Consider the following 26,631-nt stretch of genomic DNA (forward strand, 5'->3'; position numbering starts at 1 on the left):
AGAAGAATTTTTTCACTTAAAACCGCATTGATACTCAATTACCAGCGAACGGGTTGCCAGGTCGATGGGTCGACGGGTCGATGGGTCGACGGGCTGCCACTCGAACTTGAGGGCAGCAGCAACAGCAGAAAACAAACATCGGATGTTGAGCACAGGAAAGCGGAAGCACTTTGCAACGGAAATGAAACATCAATTAAAGTCGCGCATTGCTCGACCGGGCCAGGCACTGGGCCAGCCCCGGGTCGATGCCAAAAACAGAAAAAAAAGAAAACACAACAATATATTGCTTTTCGTCCAAACGCCAGCATTGTTAATCCTTGCGGCTGCCCAGCGAATGGACTTGGGCACGACGTGCCCCGGCAGCGGGTGTGCTGCTCTGAATGCTACCCTCTTGTCTGTCCAGAGTCGCAGGCAAATCTCGCAGTGCCAAAGGCCCTCAGATTGCGGCTTAATTGGGAATTCGTTTGAGGCAAGCGCGAATGGGGCGTGCAGTCGGATTCATAATTGATCAGAATTGCATCTTTTGTTGCGCTTCTTCAAGTATATGATGCAGCTATCGATATTTGATATTAATCGTTGTCGATAATAAATAATTATAGATGGGTATAGATTAAACGATGAAGAAATATTTGATTGTTTCCTTGACATTGATAGGCTTTATGAATGAACTGGAAGTAAACTAAAAATACTCCAATACTCCAACTACTCATATGATATATTATTTAAATATTTGTATATCAATATCAATTTAATCCATTCAAATTTTCGTATATAAATTCTTTCTATACTATTTTATATAATTTTTCATTTCACATTTCCATTTCCCTTCCAGCTAACTGAACGCTTGGCCAAAATAGCCGGACTAAATAAGCGCCATGTGGACGATTCGCTGCACACGAACCCAAGCAGCCTGGCCGGCAGTCGCATGAACTCCATACGCAACTCCCAGCTGAAGGTCGATCTGAAGGTGCTGGACAAGCTGGTGACCAACCTACTGCAGCAGCATGCGGCTGGCGCTGGCCGCGAGACGAGCTCCAGTGGCAACTTGGAGGCGGGCAGCCGCACGCCGCCCGCCCAGCGCTCGCCTTCCAAGAAGTTCAACCGCTGGCGTCCGCTGTCGCGGTCGGTGCACAGCTTCAAGCGCGGCGACAACCGAGACTATGCTGGTGGCAACTTCACCCAGCTGCAGGAGCGCAGCGAAGCACAGGCGCCGCTGGCCCACAACATGCCCACGATCATGGAGAGCAGCGCGGGCAGCCCGACGCCCACGTCCACGCCCAACAACAACGCCCAGCCGCAGGCCCAGAGCCCGTGGACGGCCTCGCTGGAGCGCACGCCGGGCGCCGTTCGCAATATGCTGCACAACATCAGCCAGGCTCGCAACAGCGGCGTCCAGGAGGATCAGCTCAATCTGACACAGAACTATGTGGGCTAACCGAAGAGATCTAGATGAATATATATGATATGCATATATTTATATTGTTGAAATCAATAAATAATATTTTATTAGAGCTTTATGAATTGGAAAGGGTTGCATTAAAATCATTTTCAGTTTTGCTTTCGGGTTTTCGGATTAAGCAAAATTAAGCAAACATTTTAAGTATGCAAGGACTCTGCTGGTTAAGCACATAGACAATGTTCAGTGTGGATGTGTGCATGTGTATGTGAATGCAAAGTCACTTAATGAGGGAGCCCATAACGAAGCTCTTTCAATGCAAATCGCTCACACGAAGACGGAAACGAATAAAATACGAATGCTCATGCTCAGGGCGAGAGCTCTTTTTCGTTTTATATCGGAAGTAGAGCGAGTGCGTTTAAAGCCTTAACAGCTATTTGTTAGCTATGATAAATAATGAATTTCCACAGTGATGAATTCCAACAATAAATAATTTGGCATACAAAATCATTTTTTGGGATATCTGGGAGTTATCTCTCGCTTGCATAGTTGAGAAATTCTGTAAATCAAGCATGTGAGGCAATTCCTCATATTTGCAGCTCATTACAAAACTATAAAGTAAAGACTTTGCTCTTTATATTTGAATTCTTGACAATTTTTGTATGATTAAGTTCAAATGAAAACGTTTTTATTCTTATATGTTGACAAATCAGACAAAATCAGTTTTACTACACTTTTTATGCCCCTATTTATATACGGGACATCCAATATGCATTTTCAATTATATTTTCCCCAGCCGAGTATGTATACCAAATATCAAGGGTCTGACAATTTAATTAAAAAGTATTACTGCAATGTAAAATAGTTGTTTCTTAATATAAAATTCTACACTCAACTCTAATGAAAAGTCATGAAAAAAAAAACCACAATATTTGTTATTTATCCCTTAATGAACGAGTATAAAATAACAATAATTATGCAGAGTATAATTACAATAATAAAGGCCGTATCATGCTCGCCTTCGTCAGCATTTGATATATTTCTTGCTGCTTTTTTGTGAATTTATTAAATTATGTTAAATTAATGCAATTATTACATTGCGATGAGTGGGCATATATTCCTCTCTCCCTCTCCCACTTTATCTCTCTTTAATTAGCGCCCACTCACTACTTACTAAATGACACTCGCTATTTATTTTGCCATTTTTTTTTTACACTCCATTAGAATATGCAGAGGCCGGCCAATTTGATCGTCATCAATGTGGGGGCGACAACCGCAGCAGCCAGCAGACAACTTGAAACGGCTTCATTATAGTCGCCCCAAAGCGCCAGCCACAGCGGTATTGAGTGCCAGTCGGGCCAGGGAGGGGGTCGGGCAGTGCTTGTAGCTGCTCTCTGATGATGACAGGCTGCAAACGCCAACACAAAAATCATCATCACTCAGAGTTGAGTGTGACTCGCGCCATGCCGTCTCCTGCTCATCCTCCGCCACCAATTTCAGCCGCCACATTCCCATCAAAATATTAACTGCTGTAGTCCAGTCAGTTGACATGCCTCGACGCTGCCACTTGCCTCTTGCCACTTGCCACTTGCCTATTGCCTCTTGTGGTGTCAACATCAACTTTAGGGCCTGTCACACGCTAGCCATTAAAAAACTGTTAAAACTGTTGGCCTAAGTCAACGAAAAGTGAAAACAGATAACTGAAGTCTGATATGAAGCAGCTCGATATATTACGTTACTTGAAAGTACGCTAATCATGTACAGCTAATTAGATATAAAATCATTTATTTCATATCCTGAGCTTTTATTAAGTTTTCTATAAATTTAATTAAATATTTCGAGCTCATGCTACTTGATGAAATTAATTATCAATCAGATAATTCAAGTAAAGTTCCTATGCAACTATTAAACAGATATGGTATAAATAAATTCTAATAAAATATACAAGTATTAATGTATATGTTTTTATGTAATTTAAAAAAGTAATTATAATTTATTAATAAATTTACAATTTAAAAATATTATTTTTTGTAATTTTTGTAATTTATTTGATTAATTTATATATATTATTCAAATCAATATTTCCCAAATCTGTTTATTAGCTGTCTGCGAAATAAATAGCATAAATAAAACGAGCAACATCGATTCTTCTCATATATAAATTAAATTTTTACACTGCTGACTTTACGAGAGTAAGCGAGTATTTCGAGATTTCGTCGCTATTTAATTTAGAGAACTTGAAATATTTTACGAAGCTTACAAGTAAAATAATTTTGTTATTGTCTATATATATATATATATATTTATGCGCTTTTCTGGGATGGTTTATTGAATATATATACCTAATAATTTACAAAGTGTAGTAGACTTGCCTCAGAAATTTTACAATTACGCAGTGAGAGATAGATTCTCGAATCTAGACTAGACTCTCTATTCGAGACAGCTCCTTATACAAACATTATTTATAGATTTTTTTTATATAAATAAATATTATATTCTCTCCCAAAATTATTTGTTTTTTTTTTTTTTTCAATATAACTTAATTTATTTTAGTAGAATAAACTAAAATAAAAGTTATTCGCTAATCGCGTGAGAGCTAATGCGAGTGAAAGACCAAGTGCACAGACAGCGTAACATATCGCTTCATGTGGGTCACGTAGCTATCGGCAGTTGGTGTATGCCACGAGTAAAAGAAAGCGAATGAGTGAGCAGGTATGGCAGCGAGAGAGGGAGAGAGAGAGGGGGCGATCGTCTGGGCGAGAGTGCCCTCTCACTCGGAGCGCCTGTCTGGGCTGGTTAAGTGTTACAAGTATCCTAATCTAATTCTTAAAGTGCTTTCCATTATATGTACGAATGCTTTTATCACCCACTCACCTGTCGCTCCATGACGCCGGCTAGCTGTTCGCGCTCCGCATTGCGATAGTATCCGGTCAGATTGGCGCCCAGTCGCATGGTCACCTCGTACCGGGTCTTGCCGCTACGTGCTGCATTGCGATTGCCTCGCGCGTTCAAAATGCTCAAGCTGGTGCTAGAGGCGCCATTGTTGTTGTTGTTGTTGCTGTTGCTGTTGTAGTTGTTGCCGTTGTCAAATTCGCATGCACGATGGCAATTACTAACGCTGGCATTTCCAATGCAACCTGAAAGCACAAAATAAAATGTGAGAAAAAATTCGCTTCTGAATGAAGCCAAACTCAAGGCCTCGAGAGGCAAATGCCGAACGCTTTAAAACTTTTGATTGAATTCAAGCTAGCTGGAATAATTTAATAATGTCCAGTCATAGCCACACAAAGAACTAGAGGCAGACCCTTCCTGGAAATGCAATAAGAGACATTACAGCGCACGAGAAATGCGAGAAATGTTTACGCCAAGTGCCAAACACCCACCGAGATAAACTCCCCATCAGCTGCAATCCTCCCCCTCCCCCAGCCTGACTCCGCCCGCATTGCCAATGCATTTCCCACCTGACCCGCGCTGAGCTGCGCAAAACCGAATGTCAAATTCGATGACGTTGTCATACCGAAGACACGTTGCCAGGGGAACGCCAAGCCAACAGATGGATTTCTGTTCCGCCCTGACATGTGCAAAGCGAGTGGAATAGTTGCTGTGTCAAAATATGAAGAACTATAAATTATTTATGCACCCTGCAGAGGAATGTAAGCAGGGGTCTATGGAGTAGATATTAAATATAGGATTTTCTTAGACTGGATATTACATAAAATCGTTTCATTTCTTGCACACCAGTTGAACCGCCTCGCAGTTGGCAAATAATATGAAATTTTTCACATTCCTCTACGCAACACGATTTGCATGTTTCTTTAAATTTTAACAGCAGTTTATGCAAAACTCTCTACGTAATTTAATATACGTCAATCGCTATGGCAGAAATGTTGCCCAGCTGCAAAACTAATTCAACAATGGGGCGTGGCAACGCAAACAGAGAACCCATCAAGTCAGACTGAATAGCCGATGCTCTTCCCATCCACTGCTCAAAGTGTTGGCTTGTGGGTTGTGGTTCGAAGATGGAGGAAGGGAGGGAGGGTCGTGTGCCCCAAACTGCGACCTGCGACCCTCAGGCTCTTTTCCACCACTTGAAATGAATGTTTCGTTTCGTTAAATGTTGCATCGACTGCAATTTAAATGCTTAATTATTGCCTTAATTAAATTTCCTCCACTCCTGCTTCGTTTTTAATTTGTTGCAATCTTTTCATTCCCTCGCTCCTGCTCTTGCTCCTTCTCCTTCTCCTGCTGTCGCTCTTGGTGCTCCTTTTGGTATTCTTGATTTAACGAAATATTTTTGTTTTTCCTGCCACACACGCTCAATTACTTATTGCTTGTGACGCCTGATTAAACTTGATTCACTTTCTGGGGAACGGGGCTCTACTCACCCTGCGTCGCCTCCACTATTTCGGGTATTTCGCATTTGGTTCCCTTGTAGCCACTGGGACAGTGACATGTTATAGCCGCATCGCCAATGTGCCTGCAATTCAAAAGAAACTCATCAGATCTCTACATTTAAATATTTGTAATATTATAAGAAGGGATTTTGATGAGGCTTAAAGTATCTGAAGAAATCGTAATCGAATAATACTTAAAAATATGAAAAGAATTATACAAAAATAATAAAAAAAAAAAATGTAGTATCAGAAATAGGTGTAATAAAAATAAAATAAAATATTGAATATATAAAAATAAAATAAAATTGAATGCAAAGTAGTGGATATTTAAATAAAACGTTTATAAACAACTGTTTTGAATCAAATAGTAAGGTAATAGTACTGAAAAGCTAAAACCCTAAACTCTTCCCAGTTCGCCTCCTCTAAAAACAAATAAATGTTATTGATGTCTATTATTTGATTTTCAATATAACATATGCATTTATTTTATAATTTATTTCAACTATCTCCATATTAAATTTTATACATATTTGAAGTGTGTTCAAAATCATTTATGTCTGCTCAAAGCAGACCACGTTCAAAACAATTGTGCAAATAAACTTAATTGAGTCCCACTTCAAAAATGTTATTAAAAGCTTTGACGTTGAGTGAGTTTAGTTAGTGAACTAGACATTGCCACGCAAAATCCAAAACGAAATAGAATTTTAAACTTAATTTTAGCTTATGCTGGAATATGTACAATTGGAAATTATAGTATTAATTCATATGCAATAATAAAATATAAGGTATTTTGGCTTGGTTTTCTTAATAAAAAATAATAATAATAAAATATTTAAACGAAATTAAATTAATTATGTTATATTTATAGGGAAAAAAGTGTACTTGTCAAACTAAATAATATAATATAATATAATATAATATAATATAATATAATATAATATAATATAATATTATTTATAAATATAATTTATAATAATAAAAAAATTGTATACACAATTTGTATTTGTTAAAAAAAAATTTATAACCTATTTATTTTTATTATTATTATTTTTTTTATATTTTAAATCTTTAAATATATACATATATAAACTGTTTTGAAAAATATATCAATTTAATGCATAATTTTTATTTTTTCTAGGTTTTACTCTATGTAAATCTTTTCTTTCTGTATGTTTATATATTTTAAGAACTCCTTTAAAATTCTGACATATGTTTTGTTTCAACTGTACTCACTTGCAAATGCCACCGTTCTGACAAATATTTGTATGCGCATCCGTGCAGAGCGGCCCGTGGCCGCAATCGCTGCCGCTGAAGCCGGGAAAACAGGCGCACGCATATGAGCTATAAAGAGATATAAGACGGGAGATCAAAATGATTAATTAAAGTAAGTTTAAACTTTACAGATATTTAACTAGACTGACAGTTGAGCCGTCACGGGCCGGACATGCTGAATAGCTCTGGAGAGGATTCTCATTCCTGTTCTCTTTTTTATACGTTCATGTGAATATGCGCAAATTAAAGTTTATCTTTTTCGTTTTTCCTAATTTTTTTTTATCTCAATATTTTGGTACGTGCCTAAGCGAATATTGTCGAGAGGCGCAAATGTAATACCACCAAGAGCAGCATCTGAGTGCTAAGGTCACAGGCTGTCGACAGCCCCAGGCAATAATTTAAGGAACTTGGCGCCAAGGATACATTCCAGACTCGCAGTATACGGCCTACGTCATATCCGCCAGCCTCGCAGAGCCGCTGCTCACTCATTAAGTTCAATTGCGAGTAATTATGCATACAGGCCGAGCGCAGACCTTGAGCAGCGACAGAGACTAGCAGCAGCAGTGCTGGCTCAGGTTCGGCATTCGCTGACTTTGCCATTAAATTATATTCAAATTGACTCTGGCGTCTCATGTGCAACCGAAAATAGAATGGAAAGCAGAAAATCCCAGTGTAAATCGATGCTCGAAAACAGTTTAATTAGATTCCTGTACGTTGTCAATTCCCATTCGCATTCCGGCGAATTGCAGTTCCCCATTCGGAATCACAGAAATTAATTTACGCTAACAAAATATTCTCGCTGACAATTTAATTGGGATGCGGCGCTTAGCCAAAGTTGCAAAATGCGCAACATAAACAAAAAGGTCGCCATTTATATGTTAAATAATTGCGCTGCCTTTTCCCCATTCATTCTACGCTCCGTCTGTCCGCCTGGCTGGTGGCTGATGTCTGTTTGTTGGCGGATTGCACGGTTTGCCCGGCTGGCCTTTCAACAGCGACAACAATCGCCGTTGTTGCTCGCCTGACAGACGTCAACCGAAATTATTTTTTGAAAACATTTACCAAATGGTTTACGGACTGCCAAAATAAAACAGCTGAAGCACTTCAAGTATATTTGTTATTGAACGTGTATATGTATATATCAGAAACTGTTAATTAGATGCCGCTTCGCATTTTTTATTACAAAATGAACAACGCTGCCTTTTAAAATTGTTCAATTACCCTATCAACTCGCATTAAATCTAAAGGGGTATTGACCTAGGCAATTTATAGATTTAAGCTGGGCTGACATTTTGCAGAAAGATTTTCTAATTTATCAATCAGCTGTCGGCCTGATGCTTTATGATATGTGGCGTGGCTAAATATTTATATAATCAAATTATTTGAAAATTCATTTTGATGAAATATAAATAAAATGTATTAAACAACATATTTATGTTCTATTACTTTTGTTTTATTTGAACAAAAAAAAATAAATAATAAATAAAAATAAATAAATATATATATAATACAAGATAACTTTTTTGATCAAGTGGATGGTTTCTTTTTTTATAAGTAATTTTTTCTAATAATAGAAAATAAAATAAGTTTGTGTGCATGTTTGTTGTAGAAATATATATATATATATATATATATATATATATATATATATTTTTTTTTTTTTTCAATTATTTAATTTAAATATTGTTTTTTGTTTTGTCCATTTAAATATCGTTAACGTTCAATGTGATTTATCATTTTTCTCATATTATTTTCTAAAGTTTCACACGCTTTCAATTAAACTAAAAAAATAGTCCAACTACTATTGTCCAGGTGTTAACTTATATATACCAAAATAGATAAAGATAAATAGATAAAGACCAAAAGCTATTTTATATTTTTTATATTTTTATATTTAATAATACCTCGAAATTCTGCTCTCTTCTCACAAGCGAAACTCAACAACTGGGATAAAATTAAATACTGAAGCGTTTGCTCTCCTGGAACTCTAAGCTTTGGTCACATTCAAAGGGCTTTCCATATATATATTGAAATGACCTACTATCATCTTATATTGCCTCAACTATTTATCGCCTCTTTCATAGTCTAGACGTAATGAGCATTTCCCACACACAAACATACACACACACACGATAATAAATTCAAATGGGCTTTAATTACCTTGGCCATGGCACAAAGTTTCGTCTAGTAATAGTTTATTTGCCGGAATGTCAAACTTTGTGCGGGTATCAATGGCAGCAAAGAACAAAGTGCGAACCAATTGATCGGCCATTAGGTCTATGGGCACTGAGCATTAGCTGATAGCTGTGAACATGTGTTGGCCTTTGCTGCATGTTAAGCATACGCCGCGTTAGCCGTTGGCCATAAAAGAAACGAGAGCGAAAAACTTTTCGCCAATAACTTCAACGAACAAAATCAAAATGTGCCCACGGGGCATGACAATGGCAAAATTATGAAGGCGACAAGAAAACTTTTACTTACGGTACTTTCACTTTCGCTTTTATTTTCTCTCGTTTTTTTCATTGAGAGCGGGCAACTTTTACATAGACTGCTCGGACCTTGAGCAAGTCCTAAATTTTTTTTTTAGCTCTGCTGTAATTATTAAGTCGAGCTGATGGCCTGACTCTGCTCTGGCAGCCATAAATTAAAGCCCAGCTCGTTTGCTTTGACCGAATTCGAACTGCCTTTGTTGCCCACGGCTCTATATATCATATATGTATTTGCTGTATGCCATGCATGCTATATGCCACGCCCATTGTTGTTGTCGCTTGACTTAAGTATACATATATATAGAAGCAATTGTGCCTTTGTCTAGCGGAAATTAATTGCCTCTGTGTTCGGGCATCTGCGGCGCATGCATTTACAAGCCTCTTATGAAGCGTCCTTGCGTGTCCTGCCGCCTGTGACGGAAACGTTTGCCCAAATAAACGCCACATGCCACTACGAAACTCTCACAAAAATCACAAACAACACACATTTTTGTAACCAAAAAAAAAAAAAAAGTATTCTCTGTCGACACAGTTTTAAATATACTCTGCTTAAATTTACATATATACATACATAAAATATATACATACATATGAATTTATATATCTATGCGTTTCTATTTTATATATGTGCAAAGTACTTTTTAATATTTTAATCCTCTTTATTGTGTTTACAAATAAGGGAAAGAGTATGCGAACAAGGGAACATCGAGCCGAGTCGAGTCGAGTTCAGTTTGAATGCCTATTGCTCTCATAGGGTTTTTTTTCTCACATTTTTCAGTTTATGCAGAATCGTTGAAATTCACCTGCAGCTGTTTTTCCGTATGGCTGTAGTTTTTCTACATATTTTTGGATTTTTGCGCGTTTTTTGTTTTTTTTTTTTTTGTTCTTCCATTTTTTGTGAATTTCAAAACTTTTTTACAGCGTAAAAATGTTTGCACGTGAAGTTGTTTTAAAATATTTTACCCTATATGAACAGCCGAAGGGTGTTATATATTTTTCATACAATTAATTTTTTATTTCATTTATGTTTTGCAGTTTTTATACCCTGAACCCATTGAAAATGGGAAATCAGGGTATAATGGTTTTGTTAAAAGTATGTAACAGGCAGAAGGAGGCGTGGCAGACCCCACAAAGTATATATATTCTTGATCAGCACGATGAGCTGAGTCGATATAGCCCTGTCCGTCTGTCTGTCCGTCCGTCCGTCCGTCCGTCCGTCCGTCCGTCCCTCCGTCCGTCCGTCCGTCCGTCCGTCCGTCCGTCCGTCCGTATGTATGAACGCGTCGATCTCAGAAGATATAAGAGCTAGAGACTTAAACTTTTTTTTTAAATGTCCGTACATATCACGCGCTTATCGAGTTTATCACTAAAAAACGATAACTCATTTCGATATTTTTTTATCGATAAAAAACCTTATCGAAGATCACTTAAAAAATTATATCTCCTACATCTTTCAAGCTAGAGTCTCCAAATTTAAAATGTATATAAAGATATATTTTATACAATTTCGGTTTTTGTTAAAATTTACCCCCCACCCCTAAATCCACCCCCTCCCCCTCATCTTTGTAAAAGTCGTATATCAAATACTAGAGACTTGTGATTCGGTATACACATACATTTTAACATTATGATTACGTTCTGAAAGTTTCATTACGAGCGTACGTCTAGAAATTAAATTATTCAACAAATAAGTTGTCATTATATTGCCACTGCAGCGCAACCCAAGCGCAATCGCCTGTATATGTGAGTGTGTGTATATGCGTGTGTTTGTTTGTATGCGTGAGTGTGCGTGTGTTTGTTTGTATGCGTGTGTGTGTTTGCTAATTATTATTGAAATATCAGTTGCTTGTAGGGTTCAGGGGATCTCGTAGTCGAGCTGTCTCGACTAGAGCTTTCTTACTTGTTTGTTTATGTAAACATCAATAAATTTTTTTTTTTTTTTTTTTTTATAAAACTAAATTTAGTTTTCAATATAAATTGTGTAATAATAGCAAAAAAAAAAATCCCATTTTATATATAAAACTAATTATAATTTCATTCATTGAACTCTGTCTATCCCTTGCTTTTCCAGGGTATCTCGGCATTCATTCCCAGCTAATTCGTTGTTATTTGCTGATATTTATGCTTGCCTGGCGGGCTTCTGTTTCTATCATAAAAACGGCATTGTTTTGATTATGAAATCGAGCTGCTCGCCATGCATTTTAAATTCATTTAAACATTTTCAAAAACTTCTCGACAATTAAAATTGCGTGCCAAAAGCTGTTATACTTTTATGTGCTGCCACTCGAAAAAATGCTGACAGTAGACTGCACAGAGCACAGGGCAAAGAGTAGAGAGCGGAGTGTAAGGAGTTGGGAGCACAAAGTGCACAGACTGCAGTCGCTTGGCTGCACTTGGCGGAGCGCAGAATGAACTAATAATTTCCATGACACACAGCCAAATGAGTATATCTCCCTCTGTGTGCGTGTGTGTGTGTGTGTGTGTGACAGCCAATGGCGCGTAGATGTCATGAACATGTCATACGGGCAAATACTGGCAACATTCCCTCTGCTCAGCTGCACTTACGACCAAGCGACAGTAAGCAGACGAAAATAAAAAATTAAAGGCAACTCAGATGTCAGCAATGCACTGAGAGAAAAAGTGAAGCACTAATAAAAAAGGGGAAGCACATATGGATATATAAGTCTGCTCACTATAGTTAATAGTTAACTCTATTCATACTATTACTAAAATTCTTATATATATATATATATATATATATATATATATATATATATATATATATATATATATATATTTTTAATATATTGTCTATTATTTTTTTCTATTATTATTATTTTTTTATGTATTTTTACTAAAATAAACTTTATTTTATATAATATATTTTACATATATATTTATTTCTTTCAGTGTCTTTGGCTTGGCATATTTGAGTCACTGTCTAACATTTCTGTGAGACTTCTTGACTCAACGCCAAAAAGCATCGGCAGTGCCAAGAGTCACAGAAAATATGAAAAGCGGCTAGTTATATCTCATGGTAACTACACTTAAAGCCAGTGAATGGACAACTTGCAACATGTAACATATAAACATACACACACACACACGCACACACACACACATAGATATGTGAAACAATTTGAAATACAATCAACTCAATTGCTTGAATATCTTATATGAAATTGCAGTCTGTAGAAGGCTGAGTCAGGAATATTTAAAAAAAATACATATATGTATTGTGTTCTTAAAGCACATTTAATTTCAACAATTATTTATGGTTTTGATAAACATGAACGGGAATGTCTATCAAAAGGATTGAATGGGCGACAGAAGGACAAAAGGAAACGAAATGGCAAATTTCAGCAAATTGGTTTCTGTTTACACATGTGTGTGTGTGTGTGTGTACATGTGGAACAACGAATACCATTAGAAAAGCAACAGGAAAAATAAACGATGGCGGTTTTTTGTCCCACTCTAACTTTTTCACCTAATGCAATCAAATTAAATGCCATTAAATTTGATGGCCGTGTGTGCGAGTGTGTGTGTGTGTGCGTGTGTAAAGGGGTAACATGCATAAATTGTGGCTGATTGTAACAATTGCCCCGCGATTCTAAACAATTTTTTATAGCCGGACAATCGTAAAAAACCCGTTATAAAAAGTCAATTTGCATTAACATTTTTATGGTTTTATCAAAATTAATTTACAAAAAACATGAAAAATTTCAATTGCAAAGGAGAGAGAGAGAGAGAGAGAGAGAGAGAAAGATGTATGCTTCGCACATTCGTGAGAATTCTTGTCAAAATAACAACAGCCAATTAAATATTTGAGAGAAGTTTCGACAGACAAGCCAAGCAAACCCAAAAGGAAACTTTCCCTCACTCTGACGATAAAAGTATAGCTAAAGGTAGGCCACACACACACACTCACGCACAACATATGCAACAGCGAAGGCACAGGAAAATTAAAAGTTTCAGGACGAACGGGCCAAACTTATAATTGAGCAGGAGAGAGGGAGTGGGAGAATGAGAGAGAGTTGAGTCGCAGTCGTCAGATGAGATGACAAAGACAGGTCAAATTTTTGGCCAAACAAAACTTAATTGCAATATGCAAAGCAAGCGAGCTACCAGGAGTTATTACCTCTGTATATATGTGTGTTTGTGTGTGTGTGTGTGGGTAGCAGCGGCTTGAGCTGTGGCTGCGGCTCAGGCTTTGGCCCTGCTCGTCGACTTTGGATAAATGACAATGTTTGACAAGGCAAACAATATACGCACACCCACGCACGCACACACGCACGCACACACGCACACACACATGACTGCTAGGCCATGCGAATGACACTGACACAGTTGAGGCATGCAGCACGCAGCATGCAGCAAGCGGGGCAAGAGGGGCAACGTCTGCCAGCCGACTCATTGCACATGCCACGCCCACAGCATTGTGCACTTTACTATTATGTAGCTGTGGCTGCTTCCACCGGCTCCTGCTGCTCCTGCTGCTGCCACTCCTGCTACTTCCACTATTTGTTTGCCTCCGCTCTGAACCTGATCTCATTTAACGCTGTCGCTTTGTTTGCTCAACTCGCAACACTTTTCATTTTGTTATGAAAATACAGAGGGAGCAAAATTCGCAGCTCTGCATATTGATTGCCCCGACCTCTGGCCATGTGACACACAATTTGGCAGCGCTTGAACGTGGCCTAGTTCGAGCTGGGATTCACTTATGCCTAGCTGACTTTGACAGTCTTTTGCATCCACAAAATGCAGTTTCAATTATTGATTTCACTTAAAAGCAGTTGAAAGCTGACTATGTAGTTCCTCTACTTAACTTTCTCTTTATATAGAATTTCGTGTAATTTCAGTAAAGTCTCAGCCAGCGCCCACCCAATGCGATCCGCGTTCTCCGATTCGCGGCAGCTTCCACAGTGTTGACTGAGTTGAATATGAGAATATATTAATGATAACAAAAGCCTGCTCTATTTGTGAATATTAAGTGAAAGTCTTCAGTTAAGAAAATCGAATTTATTTTGTATGCCTACTCCATGGAAAATATCTTTAAATGATGTGGGAAGCTGACTGCTAGCACGAGTGCTCTTCATCCATCTCCCGTGTATGTACACTTCCATCGTCTCTGATCATTTGCTAAATGAGAGCAAGAAACATAATACAAGCCAAAATACACTTTATTCAAGCTTAACAAATTTTCGTTATATTTTGCTCAATTAAAATAAATTTGCTTGCTGCCAATTTAAGCCTTTTGCGTTTAATTCAACTCTTCAAAAAGCGGAGCCAAATATCCCGAGAGCAGCTCAATAAAAAAATCCCCTTTGATGCGCCTCAAAGCGGAAAACTTTTTCAATTAAACATTTTCTTCTTAAAAACACAGACGCGCATCGTACCCAGAAACCCCTTAACAAAAATAAAAAACAGCTCAAAGTCGAGAGTACAAAATATAAAAAATATATATATATATATATTCAACAAAACATTTAAACATAAATTTTTATCTTTTATTTTTGCAGCTTTCGATTCAACTTTTGCGGTGAGGCGAAACAGATTTATGCAAACGCCAAAATTGATGTCTGTGGATGGGTTACCAATGAACTGGTTTTTGTTCTTATTTTATTTTCTTTAACTATTTTATATGATACTCTCTTGTTTTTTGCAATGCTGCGAGAACGCGAACTGCAAAATGAAAACGCAGCCGCCCAGCTGGCTGGCCAATTGTTTACGGCTTATTGTTGTTAGCCCGTGGCGGAAGTGTCTGTGTGTGCTGCCAACTGGCGGCAGATGACCCGCAGCTCGCTCGGTCGAGGACCCGTCGAATTCGCCAACATTTTGAATATTTTATGCAAACTTTATTAGCAATAAAATGAACTTGGCTGCCAAGCACTCGTAATGAGCCGGCGAGAGGGGGCAACGAACATACAAGCGCCACTGTCTGGCACTTTGTCTGCGATATGCGAAATGAGACTGTGATCCTTGAATAAGCAAATTATTTACAGGGCAGAGCATATGATATCTTATATGATAACACTTGGTTATTAGCATAATAAACAGTCCAATTTGTGTCAATTTTCTCACTTTGAATTCTAATTTTACAATTCAACAGATTGCTGTCTACCTTCCTACATGGAATATTTTTATGGAGCTCTGCGTTGCTAGCAATCAGCAAAAGTCAATTGAAGAAAAAAAAAAAAAAAATAATAATAATAATAATAATAATAGTAATAATAATAATAATAATAATAAAAGAAATAATAATAATAATAAAAATAATAATAATAATAAAAATTATAATAAATTTACAAATAAATTAATGTTGAAATAATAAATCAATAAATCAATCGATCAACAAATTAAATAAAAATTAATAATAATAATATAATTAATATAAATAAATATATAAATGATAAATAAATTCATAAATAACATATACTTAAAAAAATTAAAACGGGACTAACTTAAACACAACATAAACTGTACAGAAAAATGAATTTCAGCAATATTAATATTAATTATTAAAATACAAATTTAAAAACTATATTGAAAAAAAAAAAAACAATTGGGACTTATTTAATTAAGCGATGTTCTGTTATAAAACTTTTGGGAATTTTTCTTAATAAATAAATAAACAACATAATTAATTAAACACACTTATTTTTATGAAACACATGGCAATTCTGGTATACATATTAATAGATTAATTATTATCAAATAGTTATATATTTCTTTACCATAAATATAAATAGGTAAAGAACTATACAAAAATGAAAAATATGTATACGTTAATGCAGTTCATTCAGCTGATTTATTTATATGAAACCTTATTAGAATTTTTAGTAATTTGATTAAACACTTAGACTAATAAATTACAAATTAGACAAATTTTATCCACACATATAAGGCAGATAATGGAATTCTTGTTTAATATTATCACGTTGCCTATTATATCTATTATTTTAAATAAATCATTTAAATACCCATGCTTCTAAAAACCATTCGATATTTTCTAGAATGCCTAAGATATGGCTTCGATTCGCTCAAAAAGGACGCCTTTGAGCATTCATTAATTTGAAAAGCGCCCAGTGTTGACATGAAAATGAAATACTTTTTTCTGCTCTCCGCTTGTGTTCCAGCCGTGACTTGCTTTTGCTTTCCACATTTGAGGGGGCTTATAAAATTTTGCACACAAAACCAAGGCGAGCGGGAAGGCAGTTAAAGTGAAATTAATAAACAAACAGCAGACGAGCGAGACAGCCAAAGGGAATGTCAAGCATACGCAGTGTGTGACGCAACCCTCGACACTCGCAGCGTTTTATCAAGCATTTCAGATTTTCAACTGTTATGCATTTCTTTTCTTCTTTTTTTTCGCCTGCTCCCACATCTGCTTAAGAAAACGCGTTGAGCGGGCGAAATCATAAAAATTGCAATGAAAAATTCTGAAGCTGACGGCTCCAACTCAGGGTAGGAGAGGGAGAGGCAGGGGCAGAGTGTGGGAGTGGCAGTTGTTGTGTGGCATAAACTATAAAGTCAACAAACTTCAGTTACTTGTCACCGCTGCCACGCCCACGCTCACGCCCGACGCTATCTCTGCTCTGCATGTTTATCTGACAACACGTAGAGAGCCGTGAGCCAGGTTGGTGCCTCATTTGCCTCAAGGTTGTTAATTAAGTTGACGTGACAGGCGCTTGGCATTACGTGCCACACTCTCGATTCTCCATTGAGAATGGTGGGGCGGAGAGAACTTTGTCTCTGCTTCGCCATCGGATGCTGCTGAACAGTCACTTTTATATTAAATTTCTAGGCAACACATTTCGCTTTTACTTTGACATTAATATTAATATTAATATTCAATTAGCCAGGCAAACACGCCCCCTCTTTCCCTCTCTCTGCCTTCGCGCTGTCCAATTAATGTTAATTATGCTAAGTAGCACAGCAGACAGTGAACTTTTTCTGTTTTCGGTTGGACATTGAAAAGCCCAAAATTGTTTTGTTTCGGTTTTGGCTTTTAATTTATTAATTTCTGGCTCCCTACTCATAAATCGCATTGCTTGACCCAGTGTCGATAATTGATTGTTCTGCTTCTTCCTTTTTATTGCTTCCTTGTGCTGCGGTTCCACTGTATTGCCAATGGCGTGTAAATTGCCTTCGAATTGCCCAATTCGTAAGCGTTAAATTTCAAATTAACAATTCTATTGTTCAATTTGTTCGATCGGCCCAACTGCCAAACTCTCGAGCTGCCCGGCCCGGGCTTGTTTATTATGCTAATTGCGTCTCTATTTCGTGCTGCTCTGCGCTTTACGGCAATTAGCTGTATATCCGCCGGGCATCCTGCTCGCCGAGGCAACTTTCAAATGTAATTTTTTTTTTATATTTTTTTTTTAGAAAACATCTGCCAACAGCCTGAGCTCTACTGAGAATCGACATTGACGTGAACTCTTCAAGTTGCTCAAGTTGTTGAAGTTGCTCTCTTGTCTGTTTGAAACTTCGGTTCGATAGTATGACGCAAAAGAAAAGCAAATTGGGTTCTGAATTTCGAATAAATACTACAACTCTTGAAGTTATTTAAGTCTCCTCACTCAAACTCGTTCTAGTTACGCTCTTCTTCAAGTAAACTTTTGAGAGTTCTAGGAGTCCCCTTCAAATCTTTCTTCCCATATGGCTGCATACATATATATTAAAATACAACCTGATAACCATATGCGCAACACAAGCATTTGAGAACTCTTACATAGGTCGAAGATTTTGTAATAGTTATATCAGAGGACTTTCACGTTATATATTAATTTAATATATGTATATATATAATATGTTACTGAGCAGCCTTAGCACCTGCCTGCCTATCTGTTATTACATTCAATTGACCTTAAAATTAAAACTTAAACATATTTTTTTTAATATCAAGATATTTTTTTCCCTCAACAGTCAAAAGCTTAATAAGTCAGCTATTATTTTATTATTATTAATATTTATTTTTTGTGTAAAGAGCTTACTTAATATGAGTCTCACTATATTGATCTTGAAGCCAAAAGCAAGTTCTCTTATATTAGTTTATTATATTTATAATATAAATTCATACTATTTTTATTATATTTATAAAAACTTTAACGTCAAAAAATAAATAAATAAATATATATATAAAAATGATTCATCTATGGTCTAAAATAAAAGTACTAAACAAAATAATTTTTTTAACATGCTGCTATGATTATATTTCTGGTTTTAATAAATATTTATTTAAGATAAATCAGTGATTAAATTTTGAATGGGATGACTTTGATTAGTCTATTAAATTCTTCTCTGCTTAAAGATTTCAATGCTTCAATAAAGAATTCTCCTTGTTTATACTTCTTTAACTTCCTACTAATATATATATATATATAAAGAATTCTCCTTGTTTATACTTCTTTAACTTCCTACTAATATATATATATATATAAAGAATTCTCCTTGTTTATACTTCTTTAACTTCCTACTAATATATATATATATATGTCTTCATCTTTTATACACATATATTTAAATATAATTATTTCCTTTTCTCGATAATTGTGGAGCCTCTTTCCCAAGTGTCTCACGAATGGCCTTCGATGATTGTTTTTTATTACTTTCATAAGTTTCGCTAAGCATAGCCTTCTGTCTGCTCTGAACGCGCTCGGCATTCGTTTAACCTTCATAAATGATATTGCTTTTAGTGAGCTAGTGGCACATTAGCGCCAGTGCTGCCCATTTATAAGTCATGGCCAAGAACTCGACAACTACGACAACAGAAGCCATAAAAAACATGGCTGACTGTGGTGCGATGGCCCAGTGGTGCTGTAGCTGCACCACCTGCGTCCGGTTGCCACGCATATTTAAGCAAGTCCGAACTTTTGCGCCTCTCGACCTTTTGCCCCACTGCGACTGCTGCTGGGGCTGTTGGGGCTGCTGGGGCTGGCTGGGGCTGTGCTGGTGCTGTCGATTTCAAAATTGAGCTTCCTTTTGGTTCCGGTCAATGCATATAAACTAAGCGGCAATCGCAACGCGGCCAAAATCACAGGCAGCTAACCATGCAAACTGTTAAATGTTTGCATATCAATCTTAGCCCGCCTCCTGCTGCCAGCCGTTAGAAATGGCAAAACGGTACAACTGTTTGGGGCCTTTCAGCTTCAGCTTTCAGTTGCCAGCATTCAGCGTTCAGCTTTCGGCTCTCTGCTCTCGGCTTTCGGCCTAAACCAAGTGGGAGCCATACATTTTGCAATGTTCCAGTGGCTGGTGCTGGCGCTGCTGTTGCCAAATAACTTCCATTTCGTTGTGCTCCGCTTCCTGTTTCCCCTGTGTAAGAGGCAGGCCCCCAAACAATGAAAGCCATTGCCAACACATTTTGGTTGGGGCTAGCAAAAAAGAGCAGCAGCAACAAAATAAAACAAAAACGAATCTATACAAAAAGTTTGCATACGCCAAAAGTCAATTGAAATGAAGGAGCAGCAGAAGCAGAAGCAGGAATAGAAGAAGAAGCAGCAGCAGCACATGATGCATTTTCCAACTCTGGGTAGTCTTCCTCTTCTACCTGGGAACAAAACACACTCGCACACACACACACTTCGCTTCGGTCCTTATGAATAACTTTGGCAATTGAGTTTGACATACATGAGAATTTGTGTAGCTTCGGTTTCTGGGCAAGGTCGCTGGCAGGAGCAGGACTCGGAGTCGCTTCGGACAGCGGTTGCCCCGACGTGATTGATTGATGAAATATTTTCGGGTCATACAAAATGGATCTGCCTCTGACTTGGGTTGCGCCGGGTTCAGTTGAAGATTGAACCCATTACGCTAGTTAACACATTGTACTAAATGTTCGGGGAGCAGGCTTCCCCTTCCCCTTTCCATACCCCTTGCCCTTGCCCGAATCGTTGTGTGAATCTCTGGATTACTCAATGTCGTTGCAGAAAAGGATTTGATTTGTTTATTTTCACATTCCTATCGAAAATGCAATCAGGCTTAAGATATTGAGACTTTAATATATGAAAGGAAATGTAATTTATCTGCCGGTCGATGGGAATATAGGGAATTTATTTTACATTCTGTGAGTGATATGGTGAACGAATTTAGTTTTTTGAAGCAGTTTGAATGTTAACAGTCTTTACAAGACTTTCAACTATTTTAAATGTATATATAAAACTGACTATTTATATATATATTTAAAAAAAAAAAAAAATATATATATATATATATATATATATATATATATATATATATATATATATATATATATATAATATATATTCGTAATATTTTTCTCTAAAGTCTTTATAACATCTGTATAATATCATTGTGTAAGTCTATATTATTTTTTTAATTTATTTAAAAACCCCAAAAACACTTTTTATATAATCTATTTTAAATACAAATGAATTCTTTATATAAAGTTTAGTTTATATAAAATATAAAAAAAAGATTATAATAAAAATATCTCAAAAAAAAAAGTCTAAAAGAATTAAAATAAATTATTTATTAAATATATATTTATATGCTACGTAAATTCTATATCTTAATCATAAACAAATTCTATGTCAGCAGCAGTTTATAGAGATAATCAAAAGAAAAAGAAACAAAAAATAAAATAAAAAAATTAAATTAAAAAAAAAAAAAAAAAAAACGCTACATAAGCAGAGTTTTCTGAAGAAATGCCCATATGTAAAACTATATAAGTTCTTTGTAAACTCTATGCACAATCTATACAACTGTTTCATTAAATATTCATACATTGAAAATTTATATAAATATCGTTTGTCACTCTTTTAACAGTTTTAGTATTGGAAACTGCTATCTTAAACTTTTCTTCAAAAAGATATATATGTATATAATATGTACTAGGCATATTTAGACATATGTTAGGACTTCTATTAATTTATGAAATGCTCGCAAGACCCTAACATAAGACTAGCCCAGATATGGTTATTGCAAGCATGCTGTGCTCAGATATAGAGTTAGGTTGGTCGTCATCATAATTGTCAAGGCCGTATACTCTTTTATCTTAATTCTAGCATTTCACTCACCTGTAATCGGCACTGGCATAGCAGTCGCCCAGGAAGCGACACTGCAGCGTATTGCACTGGGTGGCCTTCACCTCGTGCTGCACCTCGTAGGTGATATTGAAGCCGTAGACGTCGAGCAGTCGATCGAGAGCCCGCAAATGGGTGCCGTCCAGCGTGGCCATGGTGAAGCGTATCTCCAGGTATTGGCTGTTGAACTGCAGCCAGGTGACTTGGGTGACCTCCTCCTCGGTCAGGCTGAAGACGCGATGGGCGGGCACCTTGAAGTCGTCCGAGTAGTACATGTACTCGGTGAATTTGAGCCCGCCCAGCACATAGAGCTGCGTCAGATAGACCACAATGGAGACGTTGCCCTGTGCGGTGGCCGGCAGCTCGGAGGCATCAATTATCCAAACGCATTCGATGGGCGTGGCAAAGCGATGCGGGAAATTTGGCGTTTGAATGAGGCCATAGCGTGACTTGAGTAAGCCACCACAGCCGGACGAAGAGGAAATGGATGAAGAGAAGGAGCCACCACTGCCACCACCGCCGCCGTTCCCATTGCCATTGCCAGCCGAAGCTGAATGCTCGCCAATGGCAAAGGCATTCAGGGCAAAGTTATGCTTGGCCGCTGGAAAAGGCGGCGGTGGTGGCAATGGAACCGCAGGCAGCGAAAACTTTTGATCCGGGTTGTTTTGACGCCTGAAGCGTGCATGTTGCAGCTGTTGCAGCTGTTGTTGTTGTTGTTGTTGTTGATTTGTTAACAATGTTGCCGCCGGCAGCAGCATGAACAGCAGCAATATCGTTGTTAACCTGACAATTGTCAGCAGCGACATTGACTTGGCTTTTGTGTTTCTTCCGTTTCCCAGTTTCTGATGAGCTCCTTTACGTGTGTTCAACTGAATCGCCACACAGCTGTTCCTTCGTGTTGTTCCCCTCGTCGTCTTATCATTTGGCAAACGATATGCATGGAACACGTTCAGTTGTCACAATTGCAGCTGCAGTCCAGCCACTCATCGACAGCAGGCCCACTGCAAGAGAGAGAGAGAGAGAGAGAGAGAGATGGAGCATATGAAATGATGTGAAATTTTTAGCAAAAACCATTTTGACAGCTGTCGTTTGCATTTGAATAACTGCCGCTGTCGTTTCATCCAATATCATCCCCCTCCCCCCTTAGCAGCCATCGCCCATGGTTGCAGCCGTTGCACATGTCACGGCACACTAACACACTGGAAAATCGTAAACTGTCAGCGTGAAAAAGCAATTTGAAAATCCACTAAAAATGGAGCGCATTGCCACGCATCAATCATGGCCGCTGTGAAGCGTGCCGACTCATAAAACAAAGGCTCTAGGCTCTGCGCTCTGGGCTCTGCGTTTTGGGCTGTGGGCTCTCCTCTCGACTCGACTCGACCCGACTTGACGCGGCACTCGAGCGTTTTTCTTTGTCAACTTTCAAATTGTTTTCCCATATTTTGTTGGGCCTAGTGTTGATGCCGCTGCAGATGCCTGCGAGCAGCGCCCAAAGCCCAAAACTGCCAAAAAGCTCTTCAACTGGTTGACTTTCGTAGTTTTTGTGGGGATTTTACTGCCAGATTTGCCGTTGGCCAGCGGAAGCCTCCGTTTAGTGGAGTTAGGCTTAACATCACGCAATCCGGACAGACATATGAGCTAGCTGAGCGAGAATATTCGACAGAGATAGTGACAGAGAGAGAGAGAGAGAGAGAGAGAGAGAGAGAGAGAGAGAAAGAGATCTTTTAGTGTCGGACTGGAGTAGACAATATTAACTTAGGGATATATGAGACTTTAAAAAACATAAACTCAAAGAAATTATCAAAGTGAGTGAGTTAGATATACAAAAACTTAAGTCAGCAAAAATTTAATAAATATAAACCGAAAAATAATATGCAAAAGGAATACAAATATTTAAAATTTTATAAAATATATGATATACATATTTGTTATCTCAATTTTCATCATATACAATTTTATATATTTTTTAATCAAAATATGCAATTTCACTAAAAACAAATTTAACTAGTATATAAAATACTTTATTTTTTTTATTTCTCAAAAAAAAAATAAATAAATAAATACTATTAAAATTTATTTTATTTTATTTAATTTAATTTTATTTTATATATTTTTACTTTGCGCTTTATAAACTACATTTGCCGAAGCCAGAATAACTATCAGAGAAATTATAGGAACAAAACCAAATTATATTGAATTTAGCAAAATGCCAGCTGCAGATGCCTCGTGGCTCAAGAGTCAGAGGAGAGTCAGCAGAGGTGTGAGCTTTTGATCCATCACTTATTGACAGACTCAAGCTGTGGCGTTTGCCCGATAAAACTAAATGTAGTGCGGCCTACAGCCAACATAGTTTTATAGATAAATAAGTGATGTATATAAGTAAACTAAATCTATATAAATACTTGAGCAGCAGAATATGAAAAATAAATAAATTATTTTTGATTGCAAGTAAATTTATTTAGAGAAAACATTTATGCGAAATATGAAAAAAGTCCAAGGTATATTGTAAGCCTCTTATTCTTAGTAAACAACATGTTGGCTTTATTAATTCTCGTTTGTCTAAAGCCTTTATATGTGGGCCACACAGAAGGTGAATATAACTTTGTTGTCTCACAGCAGATTAAATTTGTACGAAACTAAAATTTGCTGTTTGGCAGAGATGGACAGCACGAAGCTTAACATTTTTTAGAAAACTTTGGTATATTTGTTATTAAAATTTAAGCTTTTTCTGTGTCACTTTCTTGGCTGTTGATAACTAACCAGACATTTATTTTTATTTGATTATAGAAATGAAATTATTCATAATTATTATTATGAAACGCACACGTAGGTGAAAGCAACAGCAAAGTGATACTATTAAGTAATTATTAATCATCGAATCGATCTCTATGAGAATTATTAATTAATGAATTATCAATTTATATTATCTACATTGAGATTCAAAATCTTTAGATTTTTATATGAAATTATTTAGAAAATCTATTTGAAATTCACATGCATTCAACATTAATTTTCTTTAAATTCAATATATAAATGCTACATAAATATTCCAAAATATCTTAAAAAAATAATAATTATTATTTTTTTCTTTTTGAAACCATACGAGGTACTCCAGTAATAATAAATAGTTATTTAATATACTATTTTGCCTTGTTTTTGCTTGTCATATTCATAGTCCAGCTGTTCTACGATTTAATTAAAAACTAAAGAAGTATCTCACAAAAAAGCTAAAATTACCCAAAAATAAGGTTTACGAATATGAATATTTTTCACAATTCAAAACTATTAAAATAAATATACAATAAAAATCAGATTTGCCAAAACAGGTTAGAGTAAATAAATATGCCTAAACGCGTTCTGCTCAGTTTATCAAATAAATAAATATGCCTCAACGCTTTCTCGTTTGTTTATCAATTTGTGTCTAAATGTCGCTCGTCTACTTGAAGCATTCTCCAATTTATTTTTCTCACGTCGCATTTAACTTTAAGAAGTCGGTAAAGTTGGCCAAGAGGTGCCTAAACTCTGTTGTTGCCGCTGCTCCTGCTACGGTTGATGCTGCTGAGGCTGCTTAGGCTGCGTGCGCTAACAAGTTTAATCAAATGACAATGTCGTAACACGTGCATACATTTGGAGGCCCGAAGGCACTGCAGCTTCGTCTGGGCCAAGAGACAAGCCTTAGATGACAGGCCTGACACATGTGAGCAGCACCCGCCGAGTCGTAGGCCTTCAACAGCCCCCGGCTCCCCAGTCTTTGGGGCGGCCCTCAGCATTCGCTCTCAAGCCTTAACGCCTGCCTCGCAGCGTGCGTGAGAGTGCGCGATTTTTACTTTCAAATTACTTTAGTTACGCATTTTAGGCATAATGAATAATATTTCGAAGCTTGCCAGGCGAATATTGTGCTCGCAAAAAATTAATTTACTTGCCGAGGCATGCATATGCTATAAATAGATATATGTATGTACATATATCTCTCAAGGGGGTTTTATAGAGTTATTGCCTTAACAGCTGCGAGCGGGATAAGTTTGCCTCGTTTTTGGCCCAAACATTTATTTGAGCTTTGCTTAATCTGCAAGCATTTGACATATATATTAAAGCATTAGAGAGACTTGATGCTTAAGTATGCTACTTGAACGCTTCTTCAATAGTTAATCTCCAACTGACTAATAATAAAGTGTTGCATACTTTTTGGCAGCAGTGTGTAGCGGTCGTGTAACTGTGTATTTTAGCTAGTATTTTAGTTAGTTTAAAAAGAAGATTAGAATTCATGCTTGAAAAGAGTGAGAGAGATATAGAGAGCGGGAAAGAGAGAGTGAGAAAGCAAAGCTTATCCCTTTGCGGGAGGGAGCAGAGGCAGAAAAGGAAAGACAGAGAGAGAGAGCGAGAGCAAGACTAAGCGTATCAATAAGGGAATGAGGGTAAGAGGATAAGAGAGCGAAAGAAAGACGGAGAGAGCGTGAAGAATATAAACATATAGACATAGATAGAGAGAGAGGCAGATAGTGAGAAACAAACAATCTCTTCCATTCTGAGAAAGAGAGAGAGAGAGTATGTGTATGTGTGTGTGTGTTTCAAGTTACACAGATAGAAACACAAGCAGAGTAAGAGAGAAAAGGCCATTCGAGGCAGACTGAGACCAAGTGAGAGAAAGAGAGAGAGAGAAAAGAGAAGAGGCCGTCAAGAAGCAAAGTCAATCAATCATTTCATTATTTATATTTTGATATATCGAAACAATTCAATAGCGAATTGTACAATACAAAAACAGACAACAGACAGCATATTCACAGCATTTCAATTTTAGTTACAGTCAAGCACATATGACCTAAGTAGGCCTAAGCTGTTCATTTATATTTCCAGCACTTGGCGATCCGTTAAATCCCGATTAGATGCAGTTTAAAGTAAATCCACATAATTGATGGTGGAATGTAATGAAAGGCAAACAGTTGACGTCAAAACAATGACGCGCCGCCCTGCACCTGTCCGACGATAACGGGGCGGGCGTTCAGCGACGCTAGCGGGGGCGGGTGCACAGGGGCACTTCA

General features: G+C 37.2%; 2 protein-coding genes across 2 annotated transcripts in view; one reads left to right on the top strand and one right to left on the bottom strand.

The window, feature by feature from the left end:
* The window catches only part of LOC115563806 (uncharacterized), a 46,483-nt gene extending 45,015 nt beyond the window's left edge, over window positions 1-1,468 (top strand). The window contains exon 13 of the mRNA XM_030387334.2: window positions 833-1,468. Within this exon, the coding sequence (XP_030243194.1) occupies window positions 833-1,435 (603 nt within the window). The 3' untranslated portion in view covers window positions 1,436-1,468. The remainder of the gene's footprint in view (window positions 1-832) is intronic.
* The window catches only part of LOC108658133 (uncharacterized), a 143,867-nt gene that overhangs the window by 94,266 nt on the left and 22,970 nt on the right, over window positions 1-26,631 (bottom strand). The window contains exons 2-5 of the mRNA XM_089256884.1: window positions 21,587-22,593; window positions 7,024-7,131; window positions 5,782-5,873; window positions 4,271-4,533 (exon numbers count right to left, since the gene is read on the bottom strand). Coding sequence (XP_089113010.1) covers window positions 4,271-4,533; window positions 5,782-5,873; window positions 7,024-7,131; window positions 21,587-22,398 — 1,275 coding nt within the window. The 5' untranslated portion in view covers window positions 22,399-22,593. The remainder of the gene's footprint in view (window positions 1-4,270; window positions 4,534-5,781; window positions 5,874-7,023; window positions 7,132-21,586; window positions 22,594-26,631) is intronic.

The sequence above is a fragment of the Drosophila navojoa genome, chromosome 3, assembly GCF_054131105.1.
Source record: "Drosophila navojoa isolate 15081-1374.11 chromosome 3, UAZ_NAV_1.0, whole genome shotgun sequence".
In the NCBI taxonomy this organism is placed as follows: Eukaryota; Metazoa; Arthropoda; class Insecta; order Diptera; family Drosophilidae; genus Drosophila; species Drosophila navojoa.